The 26,409-nt window shown below is 41.9% G+C and overlaps 1 protein-coding gene across 11 annotated transcripts in view; it reads right to left on the bottom strand.

Moving 5' to 3' along the window:
* Nucleotides 1–469: 469 nt before the first annotated feature.
* PIGN (phosphatidylinositol glycan anchor biosynthesis class N) overlaps nucleotides 470–26,409 on the bottom strand; it is a 116,314-nt gene continuing 90,374 nt past the window's right edge. For 9 of the 11 annotated variants that reach the window (XR_014790275.1, XM_084850539.1, XM_084850536.1 and 6 more), the window contains 3 exons: nucleotides 24,846–24,888; nucleotides 23,051–23,103; nucleotides 470–3,429 (listed from right to left, as the gene is read on the bottom strand). Coding sequence is in view for 10 of the 11 variants with exons in the window: in XM_084850539.1 (XP_084706665.1) it covers nucleotides 3,306–3,429; nucleotides 23,051–23,103; nucleotides 24,846–24,888 (220 nt within the window). In the remaining variant the exon portion in view is untranslated. Of the gene's footprint in view, nucleotides 3,430–22,836; nucleotides 23,104–24,845; nucleotides 24,889–26,409 lie in introns of those variants that run through there. The other 2 variants (XM_084850544.1, XM_084850543.1) reach the window with 2 other exon arrangements.

Genomic DNA, 26,409 nt, shown 5'->3' with positions numbered 1-26,409 from the left:
ATCACTCCATATACGGAAACAATACACAGACCAGAAGTTTTCAAACGCTACTTGTTGCAATGTGGTGTGCCTGCACAGGAAATGACTTTTTTGTCTGCAATTGTGTGTGGAAAGCAACATCTATATCAGCCCTAACCTATTCTAAAGGTAAAGTACTTTGAGCACTTAGGAAAATAATAAAATTCTAAGTCGTGTTACTGTTATTTCCACAGTCTTCTTGGGAGCCTGAGTGCTTACTCAGCAGAGAATCATACCCTAATACCAATTTGTATTTATTTAGCTTAAAAGATAAGTCGATAGAATGACAGCATTTTTAAGCATTGCAGTTGTTGTTTTAAAGATAGCACATGCATTTTCTGTAAGGGTACTTCCAATTATTTAAGACTACTACTGTAACTGATATTGGAAGCTACAGTCTCTGTTAATTGTCTTTCTTTTAAAGAATTAAATTATTTGAGGTAGGTATGTTGAACTGGCACCAAATTGTTTATTGTTTGACAGTATCTTTTCATGTCATGTTGTGAAGTAGATTTGCACCATTCACCTTTAATAAATGTCCCAAACTGTATTGACCTATGGTAAACTGTGATGTGAAGCAAATTAAGCTCAAAATGAATGAATGATTGGCAGACTTCTTGTTGAAACCTACACCTGTCGGTAACTCTGGGAACCATCATTCTGACTGCTGCTTGCAGACTGGCTTGTGTGACCAGATCTCTGCAATTCTCAGGCTGTGCTATAATCATAGTCAACCCTGACTGTTCATTGGAAGGACAGATACTGAAGCTGAAGCTCAAATATTTAGGCCACCTAATGCGAAGAGAAAACTCCCTGGAAAAGACCCTGATGCTGGGAAAGATTGAAGGCAAAAGGAGAAGGGGACGGCAGAGGATGAGATGGCTAGATAGCATCACCGATGCAATGAATATGGACTTGAGCACACTCCGGGAAAGAGCGCAGGACAGAAAGGCCTGGAGTGCTATGGTCCATGGGGTCACGAAGAGTCGGACACGACTTAACGACTGAACTACAACAACCAATAAACTATTTTGTCTTGTTACTCTTCGTTACATGCTACAAGACAGCCTTCCCCACCTTGGTGCCCTCCAGATCCTTTGGACTACAACTCCTATCATCTCTGCCAATTCACCATGCTGGCTGGAACTGATCAGTGTTGTAGTCTAAAACATCTGGAGGGCACTAGGTTGGGGAAGGGTGTCTTGTAGCATGTAATGAAGAGTAACAAGACAAAGGAATTTATTGAAAGGCTATGACTACAGCATAGCTTGAGAACTGCAGAGATCTGGTGGTCATGCAAGCCAGTCTCCAAGCAACAATCAGAATGATGGTTCCCAGAGTTACCGACGGGTGTAGGTTTCAACAAGAAGACTGCCAATCATTCATTCATTTTGAGCTTAATTTGCTTCACACTCCAGTTTACCATAGATCAATACCACTTTGAGACATTTTTATTATGTATTCAACTTAGGACATGACTGAAATCAAGCCATGCCCACAACTCGCTTATCTCAATAAGCCAACAGATGCAGGCACAGGAAGCAAGACATTTATTTGGGACTAAGCCCCATTGAACTCAGTGGGACTTACTTCTGAGGAGACACACATAGGATTGCACTGTTAAGAATCCACCAGATATACAGCAAAAGAGAAGCATATTAAGCTCAAGTGCAGGAATTTTGGACTTTAGCCATGTTAAAATATAAGCTTTTGTCTAACGGATGCTTTGTGTAACAGCTGATGGCAAGCACTGACTGAGCAGCAACCCATGAAGACATTGGGTCTTCCTGGTCACCCTATGAAGCTTATTGGTGGGAGATTCAGGACAGACAAAAAGTCATACTTCTTCATATAGTACATAGTTAAAACTATAGAATTCGGTACCATAAGATATAGTGATGGCCACCATTTGGATGGCTTTAAAAGGGGATTATGCAAAACTCATGGAGGCAGTATGCCTACATACACCAGTTGCTAATGAACACGAGCAGGAGGGTGCTATTACATTCATGTCTTACTTGTGAGCTTCCCACAGGAACCTGGTTGGCCACTGTGTGAACAGAATGCTGGACTGGATAGACCCTTGGTCTGATCCAGCATGGCTCTTCTTAAGTTCTTATATGCCATTTCCCAGACTACCAGTTCTGTGAATTCCAGTATACCATTGACCTCACAGGTTCAGACAGCATGTGAAATTGGACTCTCTTATCCTACATACTTTTCATTCTCCGTAGCTTCACAGTTTGCCAATTCTACTTCAACTTTTTGTGACAGTGTAACGAGTAGCGTTTGAGTGGGGAAAGCTGGATTTCAATCTCTGCTTAGTTATCCTTGCAAGGGCTGGTGCGGAGAGCCTGAGCAAGTTACCGTCCTGCAGCCTAACTGTGTCAAATAAGGTCTTTGAAAGTTTCTGTTGATGCTTCAGCTTGAGGCAAAAACCAGGTCCTTCAAGTGTATTATATAAAAAGGGGAGCAACTAACAGCAGCAAAAAGTCAAGTTAACCTGCATCATTTTCTTTTTGAATAGCTCAGTGGGTAGGCCACATGTTTTGCATGAAGAAGATCCCAGTTTCAATCCCTGACATCTCCAGGTGGGGCTGGGAAAGACTCCTGTTTTAAACTCTGGAGACCAGCTGCCAACCAGTGTCAACAATACTGGGGTAGATAGAAAAATTGCCTGACCCAGTAGAAGCAGCTTCTAGTGTTCCTTACACACATACACACACACACACGTTTTTAAAACATAGAAGAACTCAAGCTTTAGTCTCATCCCATCATACAAGCTTCTGAACCTCATATGTGAAAAATAGCCTACAATAAATCTCAGAGCATGCTAAATTCTTGGCACTGCAGTCCATTCTTTGGTCCAGAAGTAGGCATTGATTTGAAGAGACAATGGACAACATGCTCACCTGCCGTATGGCCAGCAGGCATGGAATTGTTTCTCTGTGCCTTCCAGGCAAAGTTATAGAGATAATTTCCTTCCCTGTCATCCATTTGAATCCCAGCTAGAAATTAACCTCAGTACTCATACTCAGTACTGTTTCCTTAACGTGGAAACAGGTCATACAGTTATTCATTTTCTGACAGGAGGCTTATGGCTCTGTTCCTCTCCCCTTCCTTTAAAAGAAAGAGAGAGAGAGAGGCAAGATTCAATTCCAAAGAGAAAGAGGATCTAGATGTTGTCTGTGGCATCAAGTTCTTTAGGAGTTTCTAGCAGCCAGTCTCATAGTTCTGTCCCTCAGTAAGAGTGAAGGTTCCAACAACATGGATGTCTCAGTCATTTGTCACAGTGAATGGTGCTTAGATTCTTTCCAAAGTGCAAGTCTTTTTGTAGTGAGCAGCTGGGCCACTCCACTTAAGAGCATCAGGAAAATAGTGAAGGACATCACAACGACGTAATGGCTAATGCTGCACAGAGAGAAAAGTATGGGTCAGAAAGACACAGATGATAAAATCAACAAGTCCAGAGAAGGCTAAATTAACTGGTGAAATGTACTGGTAAGATATACGGTCTTAGTACCTATCCCTAGACAAGTAGGTTCAGTCATCAGTAAAATTTAACCCATGCAATTAAGCAATCATAGGTGTCTGCAGAACATTTCATTAGGGTATGCACCCAGAGAATTTTTTTTAAAAGGCAAGCATTTATTGAATACTCTGTCTTAAAGGACATTGTTTTTATTCATCAAACGAACTAAAGAAACTAAAACTTAACTAAACGTAATTTTTTTAAAATTAACAAATAAACTTTACTTTAAAAATATGAACTTAAGAAATGAGATACAAAATACCAAAAAAAATTGCAGCTGCTTATATAGGTCAAAGAAATTTCTAGAATAGTAGTCAGAGAAGGAGGGGAAGACCAACAGTAATGTGGCACCGCAGTAGTGGGGACACATGCTGCGAGAGAACGCGGGCTCCCTGTATATTTCTACCACATCTATATTATGCAATTCAGCACCTATTGCATAATACAACAATCCATACTTTAAAACTAAAAGAGTGTATCAGACAATTAAATTAAAAAGCAAAGCCACTCTCTCTCTCTTTTTGAGACATTAGGGTATGTCTGGGCACACCCAGTACACCCTGTATGCACGCCTATGTAAGCAATTAAACTAGTCAATCTTGGTACCTTCCCCTAGACAAGTAATTCAGTCATCAGTATCAGTTTATTAATTGTGTTCACCACTGGCCATAGCAATGCAGACTGCAACACAGACTACTACAAAGGGCATAGATAGGCCTGCAGGTTGTATTAGATCAGGAAGGCTGATAAGCGGTAACAGAACTGCTTGGAATATCATGGTTGTCCAAACCACTATGTCCATATGACTGCTATGGCGTTTACCACATGTAGGGCTTGAGACTTAGTAGTCCATGGGCTGTGAGCCAGTGCAAACAGGAGCTTTTGGTGGCTGCCATGTGTTGAATTAGGGTCTTAGGACGCATGACTTTATTTCCTATCATTATGGCTTAACTGATGAACCACAAGACCCCCAAAGCCTTTAAAAACACATCCACTGAGTCGGAATTACATACAGTAAATTTATGTTAGAACAGGGTCACAGACGCCACCATGCCAACTGGACTGTCTGTGTGCATAGTTTACTCCATACAACCTTGCAAACAAGAGAGAAACTAGATAATTACAGAAAAGTAGTGGTGATACCAAGTTTTGGAGCCTCAAGAAGATATGGTGCTTTTCCAACAAAGCATGAAATGGATCTGGGTTTATAGAAAAATAATAATCAGACCCACGTGTTGCTGAGCTTTAACCACTGGAAACAGAGAAAAAACAATCATGAAAAGGTAGCCCTAATTAAGCCTAATTGAAATTGTTAGAATCACAGAATCATATAACAGTAGGGTTGGAAGGGGCCTACAAGGCCATCGAGTCCAACCCCCTGCTCGTGCAGGAATCCAAGTCAGAGCATCCCTGACAGGTGGCTGTCCAGCCCCATCTTGAATGCCTCCAGTCTGGGAGAGCCCACCGCCTCCCTAGGTCATTGGTTCCATTCTCGTATTGCTCTAACAGTCAGGAAGTTTTTCTGGATGTTCAGTCAGAATCTGGCTTCCTGTAACTTGAGCCTATTATTCCGTGTCCTGCACTCTGGGATGATCGAGAAGAGATCCTGGCCTTTCTCTCTGTGACAGCCTTTCAAATACTTGAAGAGCGCTATCATATCTCCCCTCAGTCTTCTCTTCTCAAGGCTAAACATGCCCAGGTCTTTCAGTCTCTAGGGCTTTGTTTCCAGTTCCCTGATCATCTTTGTTGCCCTCCTCTGAACCCTCTCCAGCTTGTCTGCATCCTTCTTAAAGTGCAGTGCCCAGAACTGGACACAGTATTCCAGATGAGGCCTAATGAGTGCTGAGTAGAGGGGAACTAGTACTTCCCAGGATTTGGAAGCTATGCTTCTATTAATGCAGCCCAAAAGAGCATTTGCCTTTTTGGAGCCATATCACATTTTTGGCTCATATTCAGCTTGTGATCTGCAACAATTCCAAGATCCTTCTCGCCTGTAGTGTTGTTGAGCCAAGTACCCCCCATCTTGTAACGTGCATTTGGTTTCTTTTTCCTAGGTGCAGAACTTGGCATTTATTCCTATTAAATTTCATTCAGTTGTTTTCTGCCCAGCGCTCCAGCCTATCAAGATCCCTTTGAATTTTGTTTCTGTGTTCCAAGGTAGTAGCTATCCCACCCAATTTTGTGTCATCTGCAAATTTGATCAGCATTTCCTGAACCTCCTCCTCGAGCTCATTAATAAAAATGTTGAAGAGTACTGGGCCCAGGACTGAGCCTGCAGTACCCCACTTGTTACTGCTCCCCAGTTTGAGAAGATCCCATTGATAAGCACTCTTTGAGTCCGATTCTGTAGCCAACTCTGGATCCACCTGATAGTTGTTTCATCTAGCCCACTTTGAGCTAGTTTGCTAATCAGGATATCATGGGGCACTTTGCTGAAAGGTTTGCTGAAGTCAAGGTATATTATGTCCATGGCATTCCCACAGTCCACAAGGGAGGCTACCTGATCAAAAAATGAGATCAGATTCGTCTGGCAGGATTTGTTCTGGACAAATCCATGTTGGCTTCGAATAATCACTGCATTGTTCTCAAGGTGCTTACAGATGGATTGCTTTATCAACTTCTCCAGAATTTTCCCAGGGATTGATGTCAGACTGACTGGTCTGTAGTTCCCAGGTTCCTCCTTTTTACCCTTTTTGAAGATAGGGACAACATTAGCCCTCCTCCAGTCATCTGGCACTTCACCCGTCCTCCATGATTTCTCAAAGAGAATAGACAGTGGTTCTGAGAGTTCTTCTGCCACTTCCTTTATTACTCTAGGATGCAGTTCATCTGGCCCTGGAGATTTGAACTCATTCAAAGTAATTAGGTGTTCCTTAACCATATGCCTATCAATTTCAAGCTTCAGCCTGTACTTCACCTTTGTCAGGGGGCTCATAGACCCTCTTTTGGGAGAAGACTGAGCAAATTAGGAATTGAGGCACTTCTGTCTTTTCTTTGTCATCTGTTATCATTTTGCCATCCTTATTATTTAATAGTTGAACCACCTTTTCTTTCCTGTCTTTTACTATGCATGTAGCTGAAGAAAGCCTTTTTGTTGCTTTTAGCATCCCTCGCTAACCTCCGCTCATTCTCAGCTTTAGCCTTCCTGATGCCATCCCTGCAATTCTATGCTACCTGCCTGTACTCTTCCTTTGTTGCTTGTCCTTCCTTCCTCTTCCTATATGTGTGCTTTTTTTGTTTTCAGGTCATCTCTTAGCTTTTTGTGAAGCCACACTGGCTTCTTCTGTTGTCTTCCACCTTTTTTTCTTGTTGGAATTGTGCCTTGAGAATTTCTTTTTAAAAACTCCCACCCATCTTGGACTCCTTTTCACGTTAGAGTCGCTTGCCATGGGACCTTACTGATCATTGTTCTGAGTTTATTAAATCAGCTTTCCTAAAATCCAGGGTACGTGTTTGGCTACACTTGGTTTTTGCTTCCTTTAGAACCAAGAACTCAAGTGCAACATGGTCGCTTTCCCCCAGAGAGTTCCTGTAACTGCTACTTTATCCACTAAGTCATCTCTGTTGGTTAGGATCAAGTCAAGAATAGCCGATTCTCTTGTTCCTTCCTCTACTTTCTGTAGGAGGAAGTTATCTGCAACACAAGTCAAGAATTTCTTGGAGGGGCCATGTTGAGATATTTCAGTTGCAATTGATTCATTCCTGTTAATGGGGCTACCAGCATTAGACAATGATAGGGACAGACATTTTGGGGAAGATGTTTGTTATCTTTCCCAAAATGTCTGGCCCTGTAACAAGTAGTTTTTGCACATTAAAAAAATCATACATTTAAAAGCAATTGTGCCTTTCCCCTTGGAATCCAGAACCAATTGGAACAGCAACTTGTTTTTCAGGAGTTTCCTCCTACCCTCCCACCCACACCCCAGCAATATTTGTTATAGGTATATCTCACTGTTAAACGGGGCAGTGTTCTCCCATTCAAAATACTGATCAGGTTTACATCTGCTTAGCTTCAAGGGAGGGATATTTAAAACTATCTGCATGTTGAAGATATACAGATATCTTAACCTTTGGGTTATCTGCCTTCCCTCGTGAAGGACACAGTTTTTCCAAGGCAGCGCAAGTTCAAAATCTGAAATGGTTTAACAGGATGGGTACTCAGTTAACATGCAGAAGTTTTATGCTCTGGAACAGCCTTTCCCAACTTGGAACCCTCCAGGTGTGTTGGACTGAAACCCCTATCATTCCAATCCAGCATAGCAAATTGCTGGTTGGGAATGATGGGAGTTGCAATCCAACACATCTGTTGGTTGGGTGAGGCTGATCTGGAACTCCTGCCTGAAGGGTCTATATATTTGAAATTATAGTGGCAAGTATCTTTCCCTAATGTAAGACCTCCAGATTGTGACTACAACCATACAAGGTCTAGCATCCCATTTGTGGCATAAGCACAATTCCTTCAAAGTGAAGAATTGCTGGCTCTTGAAGAGAAGAAGCTGGGATACTGACCCAGATGAAACAAGAACATTAATCTCAAGATTTTGTATTTATTTTTTTTTGTAAGCAGAATGGCCTGACAACTCCAACAAAGTCCAGCTGAATGCCCCATCTTGATGGCCTCATGAGACTAGAGATTGCAGCCAAGCCATCAACAAATTAATTGTACATGAAGCAGTGAAAATAGAAGCACTTGCTAAGGGAGGGAACGGTAACGTTTTCAATGATGTCAAATAAGCTACATTGCTCTTTAAAATAGCCAAGGAGCTCCCCACACCCCAAGGAGCTATACAGAAACAGCGCATTCAAGTAGTTGTTGCTGCCACTGCCACCACTCCACTTCCATAAAGAAGGTGCAAGTTCAGAAGCTGATAATATTCAATCTGGTTTGCCAAAGTGCAGGAGGCATTGCTGGTCAACAGCCTGGTCAGCACCCTTTGGACTCTGCAGTTCACAGGAATGCTTACAATAAACTGATAACATGAGCCTCTCTTGGGAGGAAAAAACCTAATCTTGCAACCCAGCTGCTTAGGCTGAACACTTTTCCTGCACTTCAGGATGGCTTGAAAGAGAACAAAATCGCTGCTGAATTTCTCTTGAATGCGTTTGACAAAGTTTCATACTAAGAGCCTATATTCTAGCCTTTCTTGCCTCCCCAAAGTACAGGCTGCTGGCAAGGGATAAAACGCAGCTTTCCACATTTACAAATCAAGTTTCTTGTTGTTCTGTTTAAAAATACACAGATCCTTCGATGAGTATTCTAATTTGTGTTTTAATCCTTTGAGAACTTGGATGACATTTTAATTACTTTGAATAATTAAAAAGAGTTCATGACATCATAGTGTGTTCGTTCATTCTGTACCAGAAGTTCAAACTGCATAACCCTAGAGAATCTACACAGTCAGTAGAAACTGGCTGTTGCCTCCAGTGGAATCTGGCTACATGCCAGACACACAACTGAGACTTCAAATCCAATAGTTAATAGCAACCCATAATCGACTGAGATGATTCTCTGGTATTTAGCTTGAAATGTGTCCAGGATCAACTCTGCACACAACCTAATAATGAAGATGTGTTACATTAAATATAATGCACAACTCCACCTTTTTTCCCTTGCTCCACCTTCTGCCTGCAACTTCTCCCAGAATGCCTGTGTGTCACCATCCCTTTCTCTTCCTTCAAATCCCTCTTTAAAACTCACCTTTTCTGTGACGCTTTTGAGCGTTTCCACACCATCCTAAAATCCTGCATTTAAAACAGGGCTTTCTGCTTCCGTTTTAAATGCAGGATAACAGTGGACTCCCTTTGCACGCGATTCCTTTCCCCCTGCCCTTTCCCCTCTCCTTTCCCCCCTTATCTGAGTCTTCCATATGTTTCATTATACAGCCGCTAGATGGCGCTGTGGTCTAGTTCCTCTTATTGCAGCTTTTCCTCTTTTCACAGAGGGAACTCACGTGGAACTCAACCACTGTAATTTGATAGCTCATTATCTCCAATCTTTTTAAACATATAATAAAGGTAATTTAGTGTGGGAGATGCCCTGGAGGTTGACGACATCTTCTAAAGGACCTGCAATCTTCCATGAGTAACCAATCTCAATAGCAGGATAAAAGCTCCATGTGGAGAAGCCCTTTGGCACAACATCTTACTCCTCATCCCCTATTAAAACTAAGTCTACGCTTGTGTAACTGAACTGAATGCATGTCCATTCCCACTTATCCTTCCCTCTGCCTCCTCCCTTTAAACCTCGCCTGTGTCAAGTTTTAGATTGTATGCTCCTTGGGGCACGAACCAATCTGTTGTTGTTGTTGTTACCAATACTCAGTTTTGCTGATACCCATTGATGTTGCTAAATGAAGGACTGAAATTATGAAGGCAGCTTTTTAATTGTACATACAGTGTGCAAAATTGATTGCACTGAAACCAAAGTTTTCTTGGAGAACATGTTTCTGAAAAGCTATGTACTACTGATGTAGTTAGGTAAAGCTATTTTCCAAGTCTATGGGAAAGAGAAAAGAAAAGGTAAACATTGACACAAAAACCCTGCCTGGACTGGCCAGTCACAAATAATGGGTGTTGTTAGTCCTCATGGCTGCTTCATATCCTACACAGAGATCATCTCCATGTAAGAACAAAACAAGAGTACTCTATTAAATGAAGAATGGCATGAATCTGCAGTGAGTGTATGGACTGTGTAGCTGTTGTACATAGCAGTTGTCCAATCAGTGTCTTCACAGCAAAATAAACTTCCATGCCTCTGTTTAAATGCAACTGCATACTTCCCTTTTCCCAAATGGAGAATGTCACTGGCAGAAACTCTCCAAGGTCTCAGGCACAAGTCTGCCATAACTCTGCTAACTGGGGACAGGAAGGATTGGTAGTGGCTAGCTACTCTCTCATTTTCAGCTTGCTTTGTACTATATAAGCTGGGGATCTGCAACTGCCCTGCTCAGTCTTTCAACACCCCCCCCCAACACACCATTTAGAGCAGCCTGCAGCAAAAATTAGACCCAACCACTGCTGTAATCCTGTGTTTTGTTTTTAAGACAATGTTACTTAGGCCTATATTGGTCAAGGTTGAACGCAGAGTAGGAAGTGCTACAGTAATGACAAATGTCACAGATGGTCCGCAACCTAAAGCAAAAAACAAACACACATTAATTTGAACATCTTCCCAAGCTAGTTGTGGTGAAAACTGTAATATGATTTTGTTTGTTTGTTGTTGTTTTAGTGCTAAACATTATATGATGATCGCCTGTGGATTCAAATATTGGGATGAATCCAGTGGTGTTTTCCACTGATGGAAGCGGTTCCACAGCAGAACTGGGGATGTGCGTGTGTTCCCCCTCCCCTTGCAGCCCCCATGCACTCTCAGAAACTGCTCCAGAGACCTGGGAAACCCTCTAAAGCAGATTTTCAGACAGCACGGAAGGCTGCAGGGGAAGGAGAGGAGGAAGTCCTGCTGCGCGAGTGGATTTCTGCTAGCACAACATTTGATTTAACCCATTTAATTTATCAAACTGACTTTATGAAAGGAGAGGGCAATTATAGTAGAGGTGAGATGTCTGAGACTTTACCTCACATAAGTCTCTCTTTTATCTGTAAGATTCTAATTGCAATAGCTTTGTAAGATTCGTCTCCCCAAATGAATTGAAAGTAGATTTCCTCTTCTATTAGCTGCAATTTCAATTTGTTAAAATCTATTTCTGCTATCTGTCTTGTACCTGCACTCACCATTCAGAACCTAAACAAGAACAGAACTATCTAGAATTCCATATCATTGCATTCCAGAAGAGGGACTGAATTTGGGCCTATACATGCAAAGAATATGTTCTACCACTGAGCTACAGTTGCTTAACAGAGCCTGGACAATGCATTCTCACGGTGCTAATTAAAGTTTACAAATGGAACTGCTCATCAGAATGACTTGGAAGCTGCTCCTATTAAGTCAGGATTATGGCAGGAACATCAATGAGAACAGGCTGGGATTTGAGAAGGCTGGTTAGTGTATCCATAGAGCACCTTTCTTAGACATTTTAATCCCTTCTGGTTCCTGATGTGGATTCCTTCCACTCTTTCCTTTGGAGATAATCATGCAAAGATGCACATGAGAAGAAGCCTGTTTTTTGTGGGTTTTTTTTAAGCTTTTAGATTTTATGTCTCCAGAATTATTAATTCACATGGGGCAAGAAGTCTGACCTATGTAGCCAGTCAGGGCCCTGAGTCCATTCTTGGGAATGCAAGTCTCACTAGATTTCACACTGGATGGCCACTTCCACCTCACCAAATAATACATGGGCCTTTGACCCACTGGGAAAGTCAAAGACAGTTGGATAGGGTTGTAATCATGCTGCCTATGAACTAATTAAGGGCCCTTTATGCATCACTACTGCCACAGGAGGCACTTTTCCATGGGTTGATTCTACAGGTATCATAAAACTTTTTCCAGGACACCAATGCAGGTTACTTTGGAATTGCAATGCTATTGCCAGATGGCAAAGATATAATTCATGAAACGAGACTTTTACTTTTATAATTAATCATAATCTTTTTTTATATTTATGTACTGCCTTAGATATACTAGATGATTCACCAAAACAAAAGCCATCTCTGTTCAGGCAACTCACAGTCTTAAATCACAAAAAGAACCCAAGGGAAGGGGGAGGAAGAAAAAGAAAATAAGAGACAAGAATACTTGTATATGCAGTACAAATTGTACACACACATAGAAAAATGGGGAACTTCACAAGCCATGAATGCTGCCAAGAAAAAAAAAATATTTTATTTTAAATAAACTATTCCAACATGAAATAAAAGAACAAAAACATCTAAGTCACTGGGGGAAAAATGTGGTTTAAGGAACTATTCTTAAAAAGGGAAGTGGGAAAGCATGTGCGATACTCCTGGGACCGTCACTTCAGCTTGCCAACTGGCCAGACTTTTGTCCTCTTGACTAGTTGCCATAGCAGGAGGCTGTCCAGCCAGGGGGAAAACAAAGGTGTTTGGGGGTTGGGTGCTTTTAGCTCAGACATGTACACTAAGAAAATATGGGTGAGTTCCACATTTTTTGTGTAGTGTCATGAGCAAGTGAGAACAGTGTGTGGAAATGCAAGCACCTAATGCTTATTAAGAGAAGTGTCACGAGGCACCTTCTTCCACTGTGCAATCCCTGCATGAACATTTGTTCTGATGGTCTCTCTATAGCCAAAGCAATCAGTCTGCAAGATTCAGAGCCAAAGCCTCAAATGACCATGGTCTCCTCTTGTCCTGGATCATTTTTCAGCTGTGTCAGGTTAGGGCTGGCTGAGGTAAATAATCCCACTTTCCATTTCCAGGTTTGGCAATCCCCAAGATATGAGAGAGTGAAATGCTGAAGATGCTAATAATCCCTCTCAGATGGGGTGGGGTGGGGTGAGGATGACTATTTCCACAAGTGGTTCCAGAGTGTGTGCGCTCTCTCGCTCTCTCTGAAAAAAAATGGAGGTCTTTTGACATGTGACTTTAGTGTGTGTGTGTGTGTGTGTGTGTAGAATTCCAGTAGCCCGCAAGTCAGCCAGTCCCTTTCTGCAAGAACTGTTGTGACATGTGCTGGCTTCCTGTCTATCACTGGTTGCTGAAAAGCAGGAAAATAAATCAGCCCTAATGCCAAAACAAAGGAGGAGTGGGAACAGCCCATTCTTCTGTTGTAACTCTTAAGGCACTATGTTCCCACCTCAACAGACACCCATCGAAGGGTCTATTCTGTCAGGTTCAGCTTATACAACAGGCACGGAGGCCCTGGGTATGATGGGAGAAAATGCACCTATGGAAATTGGGCCCTCAATACAACCCCTGTAGAACAGCAATTACTGCACCTTTGAGAGTAGCTCTGAAAGGAACACGAAACTTTTTTATGCACTGAGTTGCACACAAAGGCTTATACCCAATGGTGTTATTCTGCTAGCACAAAGCTTATCCCAGTTGTGGAAACCCTGTTTTCATCCTTGCGCAAGTGTCAAATCCAATATTTTCTCCTTTTTGCACAAGGTGTTGCATAAGGCATTGCGCAAGCCACTAGCAGAACACCACCAGCTCTTGTAATTTTTCTGCTACCGTAACATTGAATATAACCTAGAACTAGCACAACTAGCACAAGCAACACCTAGCCTAAAGAAGTTGTAATGAGTTGTGAGATGCCTTGTACAACAATTTGCAGAACAGTTTCTGCAATGCTTTTTGGAATAGCTCATGCAATGCATTGTGCAACAGCTTGCGCAGCTCCTTGTACAACAGTTTGTACCATGGGTTATGCAAACAGAATAAAAATATTGGTTTAGACACTTGTGCAAGGATAAAAAGAGGGTTTCCGCAAGCAGTAGAAGCTTTGTGTTGCCGGAATGACACCATTGGATACAATGTATTTCCCAGTTTTCCATGCCCCTTTCTGTGGGGTCCTGAGATGACTCATTCTTAGATTTGTTTAGAATCTTGCTTCAGAGGGTTGTTGTGAGGTTACAAGGGGTAAACTTGTATGCTGCCCTAAACTCCTTGGAAGAAGGATGAGATACAAGTGTGAGAGACTAAAAGAACATGGTTCCCTTCACAGGGGAAAGGCTCCCTGTCCTGAGTGCCTTTGAGCCATGTGCAGATTGCTTTTGGCACTCTTGGATTAAAAGCATTTCACTTATGTGGGAAAACGCAAGAAATAGGTCAGATATAAGGAACAGAGGGGGAAATCCAAGGCTTAGTAAGAAGAAAAGAGTGAGAAAAGCAAAGAGAGCAAGCTGTAGCACTGAGATTGAAAATGACGAGTACAGAAGGGCCATACCATTCAAGCCTTTAGAAAGGTAGGCAACCTTTTTGGGTCATGGGCACATTTGGCAATTTGATATACTGTCATGGGCTCCATCACAAAATGGCCACCATGGGAGGAATGGCAAAGGACAAGCAACATGCCCAAAACAGTGGGTACAAGAGAGAGGCGGGTCTGAGCCCAACACACTGAACAACTCCTCCATCAATAAAAACCTATTTCACATTAATATATTTCATTAATAAAAATGAGAAATGATCAATGTGTATAATACAGTGGCCTAGCAGAAAAACAGAAACATGTTTCTCTATAACTTGAAACATACCATAAAAGACTTCTGTAAGACCTAGACCATGCATGTGTACGTCGTCTGATGGCAACCTAAAACTAAACACACAAACCGAGTGCTTTGAAAACCACTGCATTTGCAGGGTTGTTAGGAGATTTGAATGTTCTACTAGCGGTGTTTCATCTGTGATGGCTCATTCACACATGTGATTCACCACTTGATGCTGAAGTCATCAAAGGATGAACACAGCATGTGCAAACCAGTCCTAAGGCATTTAGAAAGAATTAGTGTGGAGAGCACCATAGGTACTGTGTGTTGGACTCATTCCTCCGTTATATGCTGGGCTAGATTTAGCTATGCAGAAGAATGTTCAACAAAAATGCCGTGGAGGGAAAGAAATCATGCTACAAATAGAATGCAACTAAAAGTGATTCCTACTCCATTTGTTATCACATAATGGCAGCCTGCCAATATATCTGAGGCTATCAGCAACCAGTACTGCAATGCCTGCAGGCAGCTCTGCTTAGAAAATTAGTTTCCATGCCAGAGTAGCATTATAATTTTAAAAGGAAACAAAAAGCCATGCTTCCTGAACAAAAAGGCAGTATCTAGTTATAACAGCTTGGCAAGGTTTGATGTCCTTACACCATTATGTTGTACATCTGACCAAGTCCACAGTTACAATAATATCTAATATACAACTCCTTCATCTTAGCTGAAGGTCAGTAAGAATGTATATAAAGCAGTGGAATTGGAATTGGTGGAAAGATATGAATATGGGATGGGGAGACACTGAATGGATGTATGAGAGAATTTGGGAACACACACACTCATTACATATGTAGAAGTGCAGTTTACAGTTCAGAAAAACCATTTGGTAAAGTTGTACTAGGAACATACTACTGGTGTAAGATAGTATGTTTGAATTCTTTTCCACAGAAAAATCTTCCTGCAAATAAAAACAAGTATGTCCCCCAGAAAAGTAAGCTAGAGCCCTTCCCCCTGAAATGCTAGCTTTCCAGAGGCATGAATTATTTTACAAGGGTTACATTCAAACATGTCATTCCCCGCCCACATTCTAAAATGGACTTCAGTATTAGGAGGACTGTAGAATATACTTTTCAGAAGGAGTAGATCACCCCAAGACTTAAAATTTCAGGATAAGCTTATGGTCAAATATCAGGCAGAATCAGAGACATCCATAAGGAATGGAGAGTTGAGCCATGATGAGCCATAATATAGTTAGAAATGAAGGTGTGGGAAAAGAGGATTGCTTTGCAGAGTGGTCCTGTTCGATGAGCAAAAAGGGAGAACACAGCCCAAAAGGCACTGATAGTCAGAAGAAATTATATTTGATCTTTGAAGTATGTAACAGAAATATATACGCCATGTGAGTGACAAATATGAGTGACTGCCCAGAGGGCTTTGCTATTGGGCAGTATAGAAATGTAATAGATAAATACATACGTACATACGTATGTACGTACATACATATAGATATGCATATCTCCTGCTAAACAGAAAGACTATAACTCAACTGGTGGAATCATGGAAGAGTAGGGTTGGAAGGGGCCTACAAGGGCTGAATCCAACCCCCTGCTCAATGCAGGAATCTAAGTCAGAGCATCCCTGACAGATGGCTGTCCAGCCTCATCTTGAACGCCTCCGGTGTGGGAGAGCCCACCACCTCCCTAGGGAATTGGTTCCATTGTCGTATTGCTCTAACAGTCAGGAAGTTTTTCCTGATGTTCAACCAGAATCTGGCTTCCTGTAACTTGAGCCCATTATTCCGTGTCCAGCACTCTGGGATGATCGAGAAGAGATCCTGGCCTTCCTCTCTGTGACAACCTTTCAAGTACTTGAAGAGCACTATCATATAGTCCTCAGTCTTCTCTTCTCAAGGCTAAACATGCCCAGTTCTTTCAGTCTCTCTTCATAGGGCTTTGTTTCCAGTCCCCTGATCATCTTCGTTGCCCTCCTCTGAACCCTCTCCAGCTTGTCTGCATCCTTCTTAAAGTGTGGTGCCCAGAACTGGACACAGTACTCCAGATGAGGCCTAACCAGTGCTGAGTAGAGGGGAACTAGTACTTCCCGGGATTTGGAAGCTATGCTTCTATTAATGCAGCCCAAAAGAGCATTTGCCTTTTTTGCAGCCACATCACATTGTTGGCTCATATTCGGCTTGTGATCTACAACAATTCCAAGATCCTTCTCGCCTGTAGTATTGTTGAGCCACGTATCCCCCATCTTGTAACTGTGCATTTGGTTTCTTTTTCCTAGTTGCAGAACTTGGCATTTATCCCTAGTACATTTCATTCTGTTGTTTTCTGCCCAGAGCTCCAGTCTATCAAGATCCCTTTGAATTTTGTTTCTGTCTTCCAAAGTATTCGCTATCCCACCCAATTTTGTGTCATCTACAAATTTGATCAGCATTCCCTACACCCACTCCTCCAAGTCATTAATAAAAATGTTGAAGAGCACTGGCCCAGGACTGAGCCCTGCAGTACCCCGCTCATTACTTCTCCCCAGTTTGAGGAGATCCCATTGATAAGCAATCTGTGAGTCCGATTCTGTAGCCAACTGTGCATCCACCGGATCGTTGTTTCATCTAGCCCACTTTGAGCTAGTTTGCCCATCAGGATATCATGGGGCACTTTTTCGAAAGCTTTGCTGAAGTCGAGGTATATTATATCTACAGCATTCCCACAGTCCACAAGGGAGGTTACTTGATCAAAAAATGAGATCAGATTCGTCTGGCAGAATATGTTCTTGACAAATCCATGTTGGCTTGAAGTAATCACTGCATTGTTTTCAAGGTGCTTCCAGATGGATTGCTTTATCATCTTCTCCAGAATTTTCCCAGGGATTGATGTCAGACTGACTGGTCTGTAGTTTCCAGGTTCCTCCTTGTTACCCTTTTTGAAGATAGGGACAACATTAGCCCTCCTCCAGTCATCTGGCACTTCACCCATCCTCCATGATTTCTCAAAGAGAATAGACAGCGGTTCTGAAAGCTCTTCTGCCAGTTCCTTTATTACTCTAGGATGCAGTTCATCTGGCCCTGGAGATCTGAACTCATTCAGAGTAATTAGGTATTCCTTGACCATATGCCTATTGATCTCAAGCTGCAATCCTGCCCCTTCAGCCTCTACTTCACCTTTGCCAGGGGGGTCATAGACCCTCTTTTGGGAGAAGACTGAGCCAAAGTAGGAATTGAGCACTTCTGCCTTTTCTTTGTCATCTGTATCATTTTGCCATCCTTATTTAATAGCTGAACCACCATTTCTTTCCTCTCTCTTTTACTATGCACATAGCTGAAGAAAGCCTTTTTGTTGCTTTTAGCATCCCTCGATAACCTCTGCTCGTTCTCAGCTTTAGCCTTCCTGACACCATCCCTGCAATTCTGTGCTACCTGCCTGTACTCTTCCTTTGTTACTTGGCCTTCTTTCCACTGCCTATATGTGTCCTTTTTTGTTTTCAGGTCATCCCTAAGCTTTTTGTGAAGCTACATTGGCTTCTTCTGGTGTCTTCCGCCTTTTCTTCTTGTTGGAACTGTTTGTAATTGTGCCTTGAGAATTTCCTTTTTTAAAAGCTCCCACCCATCTTGGACTCCTTTTCACGTTAGAGTCGCTTGCCATGGGAACTTACTTATCATTGTTCTGAGGTTATTAAAATCAGCTTTCCTAAAATCCAGGGTATGTGTTTGACTACACTCGGCTTTTGCTTCCCTTAGAACTCAAGTATAACATTGAATGAGCAGTACTGGCAAAAATGGGATTCTCTGGATTGTTTTCCTATTTCAGCCCAGAAGTATAGTCAGGCACCTAAATCCTGTGTAAACCTTGCAGCTGAAGCCTTCACATGGAAGTGATCTGTACACTGTAAAAAGGTTGCTTTACAGCTTAAGAGCCAGTATAGAAAGAGTTCCCATGAATGCCGATGAGAAACAAAGATTGTCTGCAGATATATGGGGAAATAACCACTAAAAGGTGATAAATGAATGTCCTAAACATGACATTTCATAATTTATATGTATTTCTAGTGTCCTGGAGGACAGGGCTTAAGAGCCATTTCTCACATTAAGATGATAAGCTGTGGGAAAGCTCTGCATGCCACGACAGCCATTCCCATGGCTAAAGCTTTAGAGCAGAGATACAGAATTTCTTTCAGCCCAAGGACCAAATCCTATTTTGGAGAAGCTCTTGGGGTCCACATTCCAATGGTGGTTTCTCTTGCTGCCAATAACTAAGCCTTACAACAGCCATTTCAACCTTCTAGAATGGAGTGGGGGGAAGCTGCGCAAAAGCTGAGAAACCACCCCATGATCAGAGGGCAGGGCCAGGGGAAGGGGGTGGGCTTTCCGGGGAACCCTGCAGGACCCATCTGGGAACCCCGGAAGGGCAGATTTGGCCCCTGGCGCTCAGGTTCTGTGCCCCTGCTTTACAGAGACCCTTCCAAAGGCAAGTGGCTCCATGAAAGGGAGTCACCAGTATCAGGAATCTGAGAGCAGCTTGGCATAGCTTGCAAGTATATACGCCGTCTTTAACTGTAATTTGTGGACGCACTTCCATGATCTACAGTTAAGCCGTCTCAGAGCCATCATCATCAAAACATGTAAAGGCAGTTCTGTGTCGTCCAGATGTTTTGGACTACAACTCCCATAAGCTCCAGCCAGCATGGCCGATGGTCAGGAATTATGGGAGTTTCTTTATTGGTTTGATCTATATTTATTTATTTAAAACATTTATATCCCGCCCTACATCATTAAGATTAAGATATTCTGCACTTCCTCACAAATGTTCTATACCGCCTAGTAGCCACCCAGAAGCTCTCTGGGTGGTTCACAAAACTGAGAACCATAAAATACAACAATATAATAAAACATAATAGAAAACCGTTACAAGTTTAAACCAGAGTAAGAGCCAGCAGCAGCATAAAGGCCAAAAAACACAAGACATTTTTTTAAAAAACTGAAGGACTAAAAGGCTCGGGAGTATAAAAAATATCTTCACTGATGCTGAAAAGACTACAATATACGTGAGGCAAGCCTCTCTGCGGAAAGCATTCCACAACTGGGGTGCCACCACTGAAAAGGCTCTCCTCACCTCATTTGGTACTGAAGGTGATAAAGAGCAGTATTCAATGCTGTCACAGTGCTAGCGCTAATAATGTTGCACTAGCATAAACCAATGCTAGTACAATGTCATTAGCACTCGCTAGGCAAAGGGAAAAAACAGTGAGGTGCTACCGAATTTTGGCAGTGCAGTGGCAAATCGCTGCTTTTCCTTTTCGCCTAGCAAGTGCTAATGATGTTGCACTAGTGTTGGTTTATGCTAGTGCAAAGTCCTTAGCCCTAGCGCGTGACTGCATTGGATACTGCCCAAAGAGCCCAGAGTGTTTAACAACCTATATAAAACACAGTACACCACTTAAACCACATTAAAATCATGATGACTCTAAAATCACAAATATATAATAAAATACAATAAAACCATCAACACGATGAATGAATGAATGAATGAATTAATTAATTAATCAATCAATCAATCAAATGTGTTCAGTCCAAAACATCTGGAGGGCGACAGATGCCTAGCTCGATCTACTGTAATACATTGGATGTGCTGCCTGAGAGGTTTTAATAAAACCCACAATCATAATGGATGTGGTGGTGGAAGAACAAGTCAGCAGGTTGCCATCACTGGGAGCTTGTACTGCTCACTCCATTTCAGGACCCTGGGCTACTCATCGGGTAGGCAAGGGCCAGCTCCAGGCAGTCCCACTATTGCTCACCAAAAGGGCACGTGCTCTCTTTGTAACATTACTTCTTGCCCTTCCCAGTCTCCATGTGACAGGGCTTGGCACCTAGTAAAGACTAAATTGGAAGATTTACACCCTGCTTTCAGGAGCTCTTTTTAGACATTTTCTTGTCACCAAATCCTGGCTGGAACCCCATCTGATGCTCTGTATTATCAGTATTAGCAGTTGTGGACCTTATTCACCCTTTAAGGAGAACTTGCCTTTTATGGGTGGTAGATACAAATTCTGGCCCAGTGTTTATTTGTCTGTGTATCTACAGAGAGTACTATTTCCAATACAGCCAGAACCAAGTCTGCAAACCTAGCAAGCATTTTTAACATTGCAACCTGGAAAGTTTGTTTATTTATTTAAAACATTTGTATCCAACCCTCTATCATTAGGATCTCACAGGTTCAGTCACAGGATGTAGCTTTAGAAAATGAATTAAATCCAGCTTGGATGAGAGCATCTAGGAAAGAGATCTAGGACAGAAGTGCACATTACAATAAACATGGGGATGCTGCTGCTAATGGAAGCCTTTTCTCCCCTCCATAATGTGCAGAAAGACTTACCTGAGTTATGAAATCATCACTCTGTACACTTCCCTGTCCATGCTCGATATCACTGATTGGGGAAATGCACAACACAGAGCTGCCAGGAGACAAATAAGTTTTACTTGTCTGTCTCCTGTGAGACAGTGAGGTGTAGTGGTTAGAGTGTTGATCTAGTACTGGAGAGTCCCAGGTTCTAGTCCCCACTCTGCCATGAAGCTGCCTGGGTGACTTTGGGCCAGTCACTGGCTCTCAGCCTAATTTACCTCACAGGGTTGTTATAAGGAGAAAATGGAGAAGAGGAGGATTACATACACCGCCTTAAGCTCCTCAGAAGAAAGGCAGGATATAAATGTAACAAACAAAGCCTATACATTATGGAGGGAGAGAAATCACTACGAGGCTAAATTTTCAGTACCAGCTCCATGTTTACTGTGATAGTTCTGTCCTTGTATCTGAAGAGGTAGGGTGAGAATTTCTTGCTTACTGCGGCGGGGGGGGGGGGGATCAGCATCAGCTTAGCCATTTACTGAGCAGTGTGTCACTAGGATGGGTAGCAAGGTATGGTATTACTTAATATCCTCATCAATGGACTGTGAGAAGCAGAAAAATTGCAGGCTAATTAAATGTACAAATACATTAGGGGTATAAATGCCACAAGAATACACGGAATACAATATAGTAAGGAAGTAATGAGATCATTAGCAGTTCTGGAAAATTCAACACTCACATATACGATCACTGGATTTTTTTCCCCCATTAGCAAATGCTGACATTTTTCCAGTGCCCAAATAAAATGCCTATAGGACAGAATCTTTCCAAAACAATATCTAGATTTAGAACTGTTTTCTGAAATGGCTTCAAGAAGAAAATAATTCTACAACACCTTGTTTGTGAAAACTGGTCCACACCATTGAGAACAGGTTTGCGGATGGTAGGCAGTTATGGGATGTGTGCATAAATTATCGCCAACAGAGAAGCAACTCAAAAGGTGGTTGGGGCAGCAGCAGATTATATATATGCCTAACTAGTAATAACCTTGACATACTATCCTCCATCTCTTGGACCCAGCCAAATGACCACTGAAGGTACTAGTGCTATGGACATCTCCTTCAGGACAAGGAAGTCTCTCCTCCTGGGACAAGTGGATGAGCCAATGCTGGATGAAGAAGGTATTGATGGATGCAGGGGAGAGGGGGAGTTATGTGATTGTGGAAGGCGGAATTCCATATTTATACCTCATTTTCTCTGACTAAATGCAGGGATCAGACCAATCACAAATAAAATGAAAAACCAGGAGCTTTTATTCTGGAAAATATTTTCTCTGGTGCTGTGGGAAAAAAAGTGGTAGGTACATTAAGACAATGATTGAAGGGGAATCATTGGGTGACATGCTGAAGATGGCCTAGGCTGATAAGGATGGCAGGCAAAGTGATTCACAGCCATTATATCAATCATCCACTACACAATTTAATGAGACAAGAAACAAAAAGAAAAAACAAACATATCTTACAATTTACGGATAAGGAAGTGCGAAATCACTGAATGGCCCTGAAGCATTTCCCTTGATTGGGCAGGGGGCAGCTGACAGCATCTTCCTGATGAGCACTTTAAGAAACATACTCATCTAAGCCAACTGAGGAGACGTAGGTGGCTACTAAGTAGAGGGCCTTTTCAATGGTGGCACACTGATTGTGGAATGCTCTCTCCAAAAGGCTCGCCTGGCGCTTATGTTCTAGTCTTTTCGGTGCCAGGTGAAGACCTTTTATTCTCCCCTAAGCTTTTTAGTTCTGTTTTTTTTTTTTTTAACTGTGGTAGTGCTTTAAATCATGCACACTGCTGCTGCTTTTTACTTTGGTTTTCTTCTGTTGTCTTAAAAATAAGTTTTTTACATTGTTTTATTATGTCTTTATATTCTATGGTTTTAAGTTTTATCTTGTGAACCGCCTATTGGCCAGTTCAGAAATGTAATAAATAAAAGGCTTTGAGCTGGTAAGCCACACATATTTTATAGACAACATTACAGCTAAAGAGGAAAAAGAGGGGTGGGAGAGGGGAAAACCAATGCCTTGTACCTTGTTCCAATATCCAGCCAGCTTCCATAATCTTTAACCAGAAAGAAGAAGTGCTAAAGGGGGAAGAAAGAACACAGTAAGTAAACATTGCACAATGAGAATGACAAAGCTCAAATGAATGTTTCCGGGTGCTTATTCAGGGCATTTAAATCTTGAAGTAAAAGATAAACATTATCTGATGGAGTCTGTTCAACTGAACAACAAACAGTTCAGGAAACAAGTCATTAGGGAGGTGGATCTGAAGAGGGGAGAGCGAGGTTCAATTTCCTGCTAAGCTCTGAACAATCTAGGCCAAATTTGATATTACAAATGGCGTGTGGCTGCTCTTGCATCTCCCTTCTAATGTCGAGTAAAAATATGGCCCACAACATGACCATATCCAGCTTCTGTGCCCTACTTCATTAGTTATTGCTTGCCAAGGCAGGAATAATTCTTACTGAGGAGACTAGTTTGGCCATCTGGATGATCTTTAGCAAGCCATTTCTCCTCAGCTTCAGTTCCCATCAGCCCCAGCCAGTATGACACCAGAACAATAAACTATTTCTATCTATGTAATATAAACCTGATATCTATTTATATCTGCTACAATTACAATTATATGCGGCAAATTCCAAAAGAAGATACTGTTAATTAAGTGAAGCAATTCTCAACTCTGAACTAGGCCTCTGGGCTGCAGAGCTGTTATCTAACTGCCAAATGTTCGTACACACTGTTTTACTCTTTAAACAGTGATATAATACCATCTTCTAAATTGGCTATATATGGTGGAGTAATCACCTTGAATTTAGTAGTCTATAGTTTGGGACCTGTAAATGTTTCCTCCTAGACATAAGTTTAGCTGAACCAATTCAAATCAAACAATTGACATGCTATTTTGGCAACATATTTATTTATTTTAAAGATTATGACTGAGAAGTATTTTTTAACGCTCCATTCGTTGACTACCCTGTAATTAAAATTACAAGTCTCTGATCTCTACCATTAAAAACATTTCATCTACGGCAGTAGCTCCATGATGTGACATAACAAAAGCAGAAGGTGTTGTCACTTCAAGTAAGTCCTCAGGGAAGAAGAAAGGGTGTGGAAAGCGAGAACACACACAAAAACCATAACCCTTCCCTTTACTGCTCTGAAGACACATCCCTCCAGCCATATCATGATGTGTAAGTACACTACAGCCAATGAATAGCCTTTTGGGTGAAGTCTGCATGATATTTTTCATTTTTTAATAAGGCCATTTTGATTTTAGTAATTTCAAATCCTGAATTTACAGGGCAGGATGCTGAGATGGGCTCCTTTCCCCACTCCCCACATCATGCACACAAGCTGCATCATCTACCTCTTCTTCAATCCCCTTCCCCACCCTTCTCACTTGATAATTCTGACATCTCTTCTGAAAAATGAAGGCCAACATGACATATTTTCCTTTTGTGCTGAAGGCGGGGAAGGAAAGGATGAAAAATTAAACGTGGCACCCAGGTGCATCTGGCATTCCCCTTCACTCACAGAGCTGAACATTCAGTATGAAGTGGATGAAAACCAAGCAATCCTAACTTCAAAATAGCACAGTGAAAGAGCTGAAGTAATAAAGATTATGTCGCTTCTGATGCATTCACAAGATGATGTACAAAGGATTGTGTGTGGGGGGGTTCCATCTGCAATTTATGCAGGGTTTCAATTCAACTCCCTGCCCTAGTTCTGGAAATTCTGAAGTCTGAAACTAATTCAAACCCCTCTTGATTGAATTAGCAGGGGTTTTGATCTTATTTGTACAGAATGTCCAACAGTAGCTTACCAAAGCCATAATGTCTGAAATCACAAGAACAATGAGGAAAAGCCTGGGGGAAAAGAGAGACAGTGTGTCAGAGGAAGACCGTAATTCAGAGTTCAACAATAGTGCAACAACAAAGCTTCATAGAACCCCAAGAATATGACAAATATGTTCAAGAGGTACGGTACAATTCTCCTTTGATCTATTTTCTTAGCCTTATGAGTCTTGGGTTATCAGGACTAAACATACTCTGCGCTTTCAGACAGTGGGAGAGGTAATCAAAAAGTTGTGCATTAAGGCTAGTGGAATTCCATTACCAGTTTAAATTATATAAATTAAGCCAGTTTTCTATAGTCACATATTTTTATTTATTTATTTATTTATTTATAAACCGCCCTATATCATTAAGATCTCAGGGCAGTGTACAGATAAAATCAATTGAAATAGTATGAAACAATAAATAATTTAAACAGCTACAAGCATATTAAATCATTTAACAAGCTAATACCAATTAGAAAATCTAAAACAATAAAACAGTTAAAACAGCATGCAACTTTAGGGAATTCACTTAGCTCTCAAAGGCTTTGGTGAGAAGCCATGTTTTAACTAGGTGCCATAATGAAACCAATATCTGTACCAATCAAGCCTCCAAGGGCATTCCACAGCTGGGGTGCCCCAGCAGAGAAGGCCCTCTCCTACGTCTCACCATAGTGTATGTCTCACACTCTGGTGGGATGCAGAGGAGGGCCCCTCAAACAGATCTCAATCCTTGGGCAGGCATATACAGGGAGAGGCGCTCCCTCAAATATTACTTCCACTACTCATGGTGCAGAGAAAAGCTTTCCAAGTCACTGACAGTCTACTGATTACTGGAAACCCTGCTAAGCTCCTCCTCAGGCTTCCAACATTTCACAAAGCATTGCCTGCACACTTTTCAAGATTTATCTATTTATTTATATTCATATGCCACTTTTCCTCCAAGGAGCTCAAGGGTGGCATATATGGTTCTTCCTCCTTCCCCGATGCATTTGATCCTCACAACTGCCTGCATGTGAGGTAAGAATCCAGATCTCCCTAATCCTAGTCAGACACTATAACCACTACACCACACTGGCACAAGATGATCTCCACAGCCTTAAGGACTAGAAACTTACTTTACAAAGAGACAGCTTTTTCTCAGGATGCTGATTTCTGTGGCCTGCACCAAATCAGCTGCTTTGGGCAAAAAGCCACCCATCAGTCATACGAACAATACAGTGTATATAGCTACAAGGTAGGGCATTTCTTTTTTTGCTGCAACTGTAGATTGATTTCTAAGAAAACATGGTATGAGACTTCACGCCTGCCAGGAAGCCACACCCTATAGTTCCAGGTAGGTAGGGGTGTGATAGGGTCTGCGTTTACTCAGTGATGCAGGAAATTAACCTAGAAAGCCAGTGTAGTGTAGCAGATAGAACTTTGGACCCTGAAGTCCAACGAGCGAGATTGGCTTCAAATCCCTGCTCAGCATATTGGAAGACCTTGGGACAGTCAGTATCTCTCGGCCTGGCCTAGCCTACCTCATGGGGTTGTGAGGATATTGGTGAGG

Source organism: Heloderma suspectum, chromosome 4 (assembly GCF_057233095.1).
Source record: "Heloderma suspectum isolate Gila_16-S chromosome 4, 16-S_ref, whole genome shotgun sequence".
NCBI classification, from domain to species: domain Eukaryota; kingdom Metazoa; phylum Chordata; class Lepidosauria; order Squamata; family Helodermatidae; genus Heloderma; species Heloderma suspectum.
The sequence above is the reverse complement of the archived record's forward strand: the minus strand, read 5'-3'. Positions and strand labels throughout refer to the sequence as shown.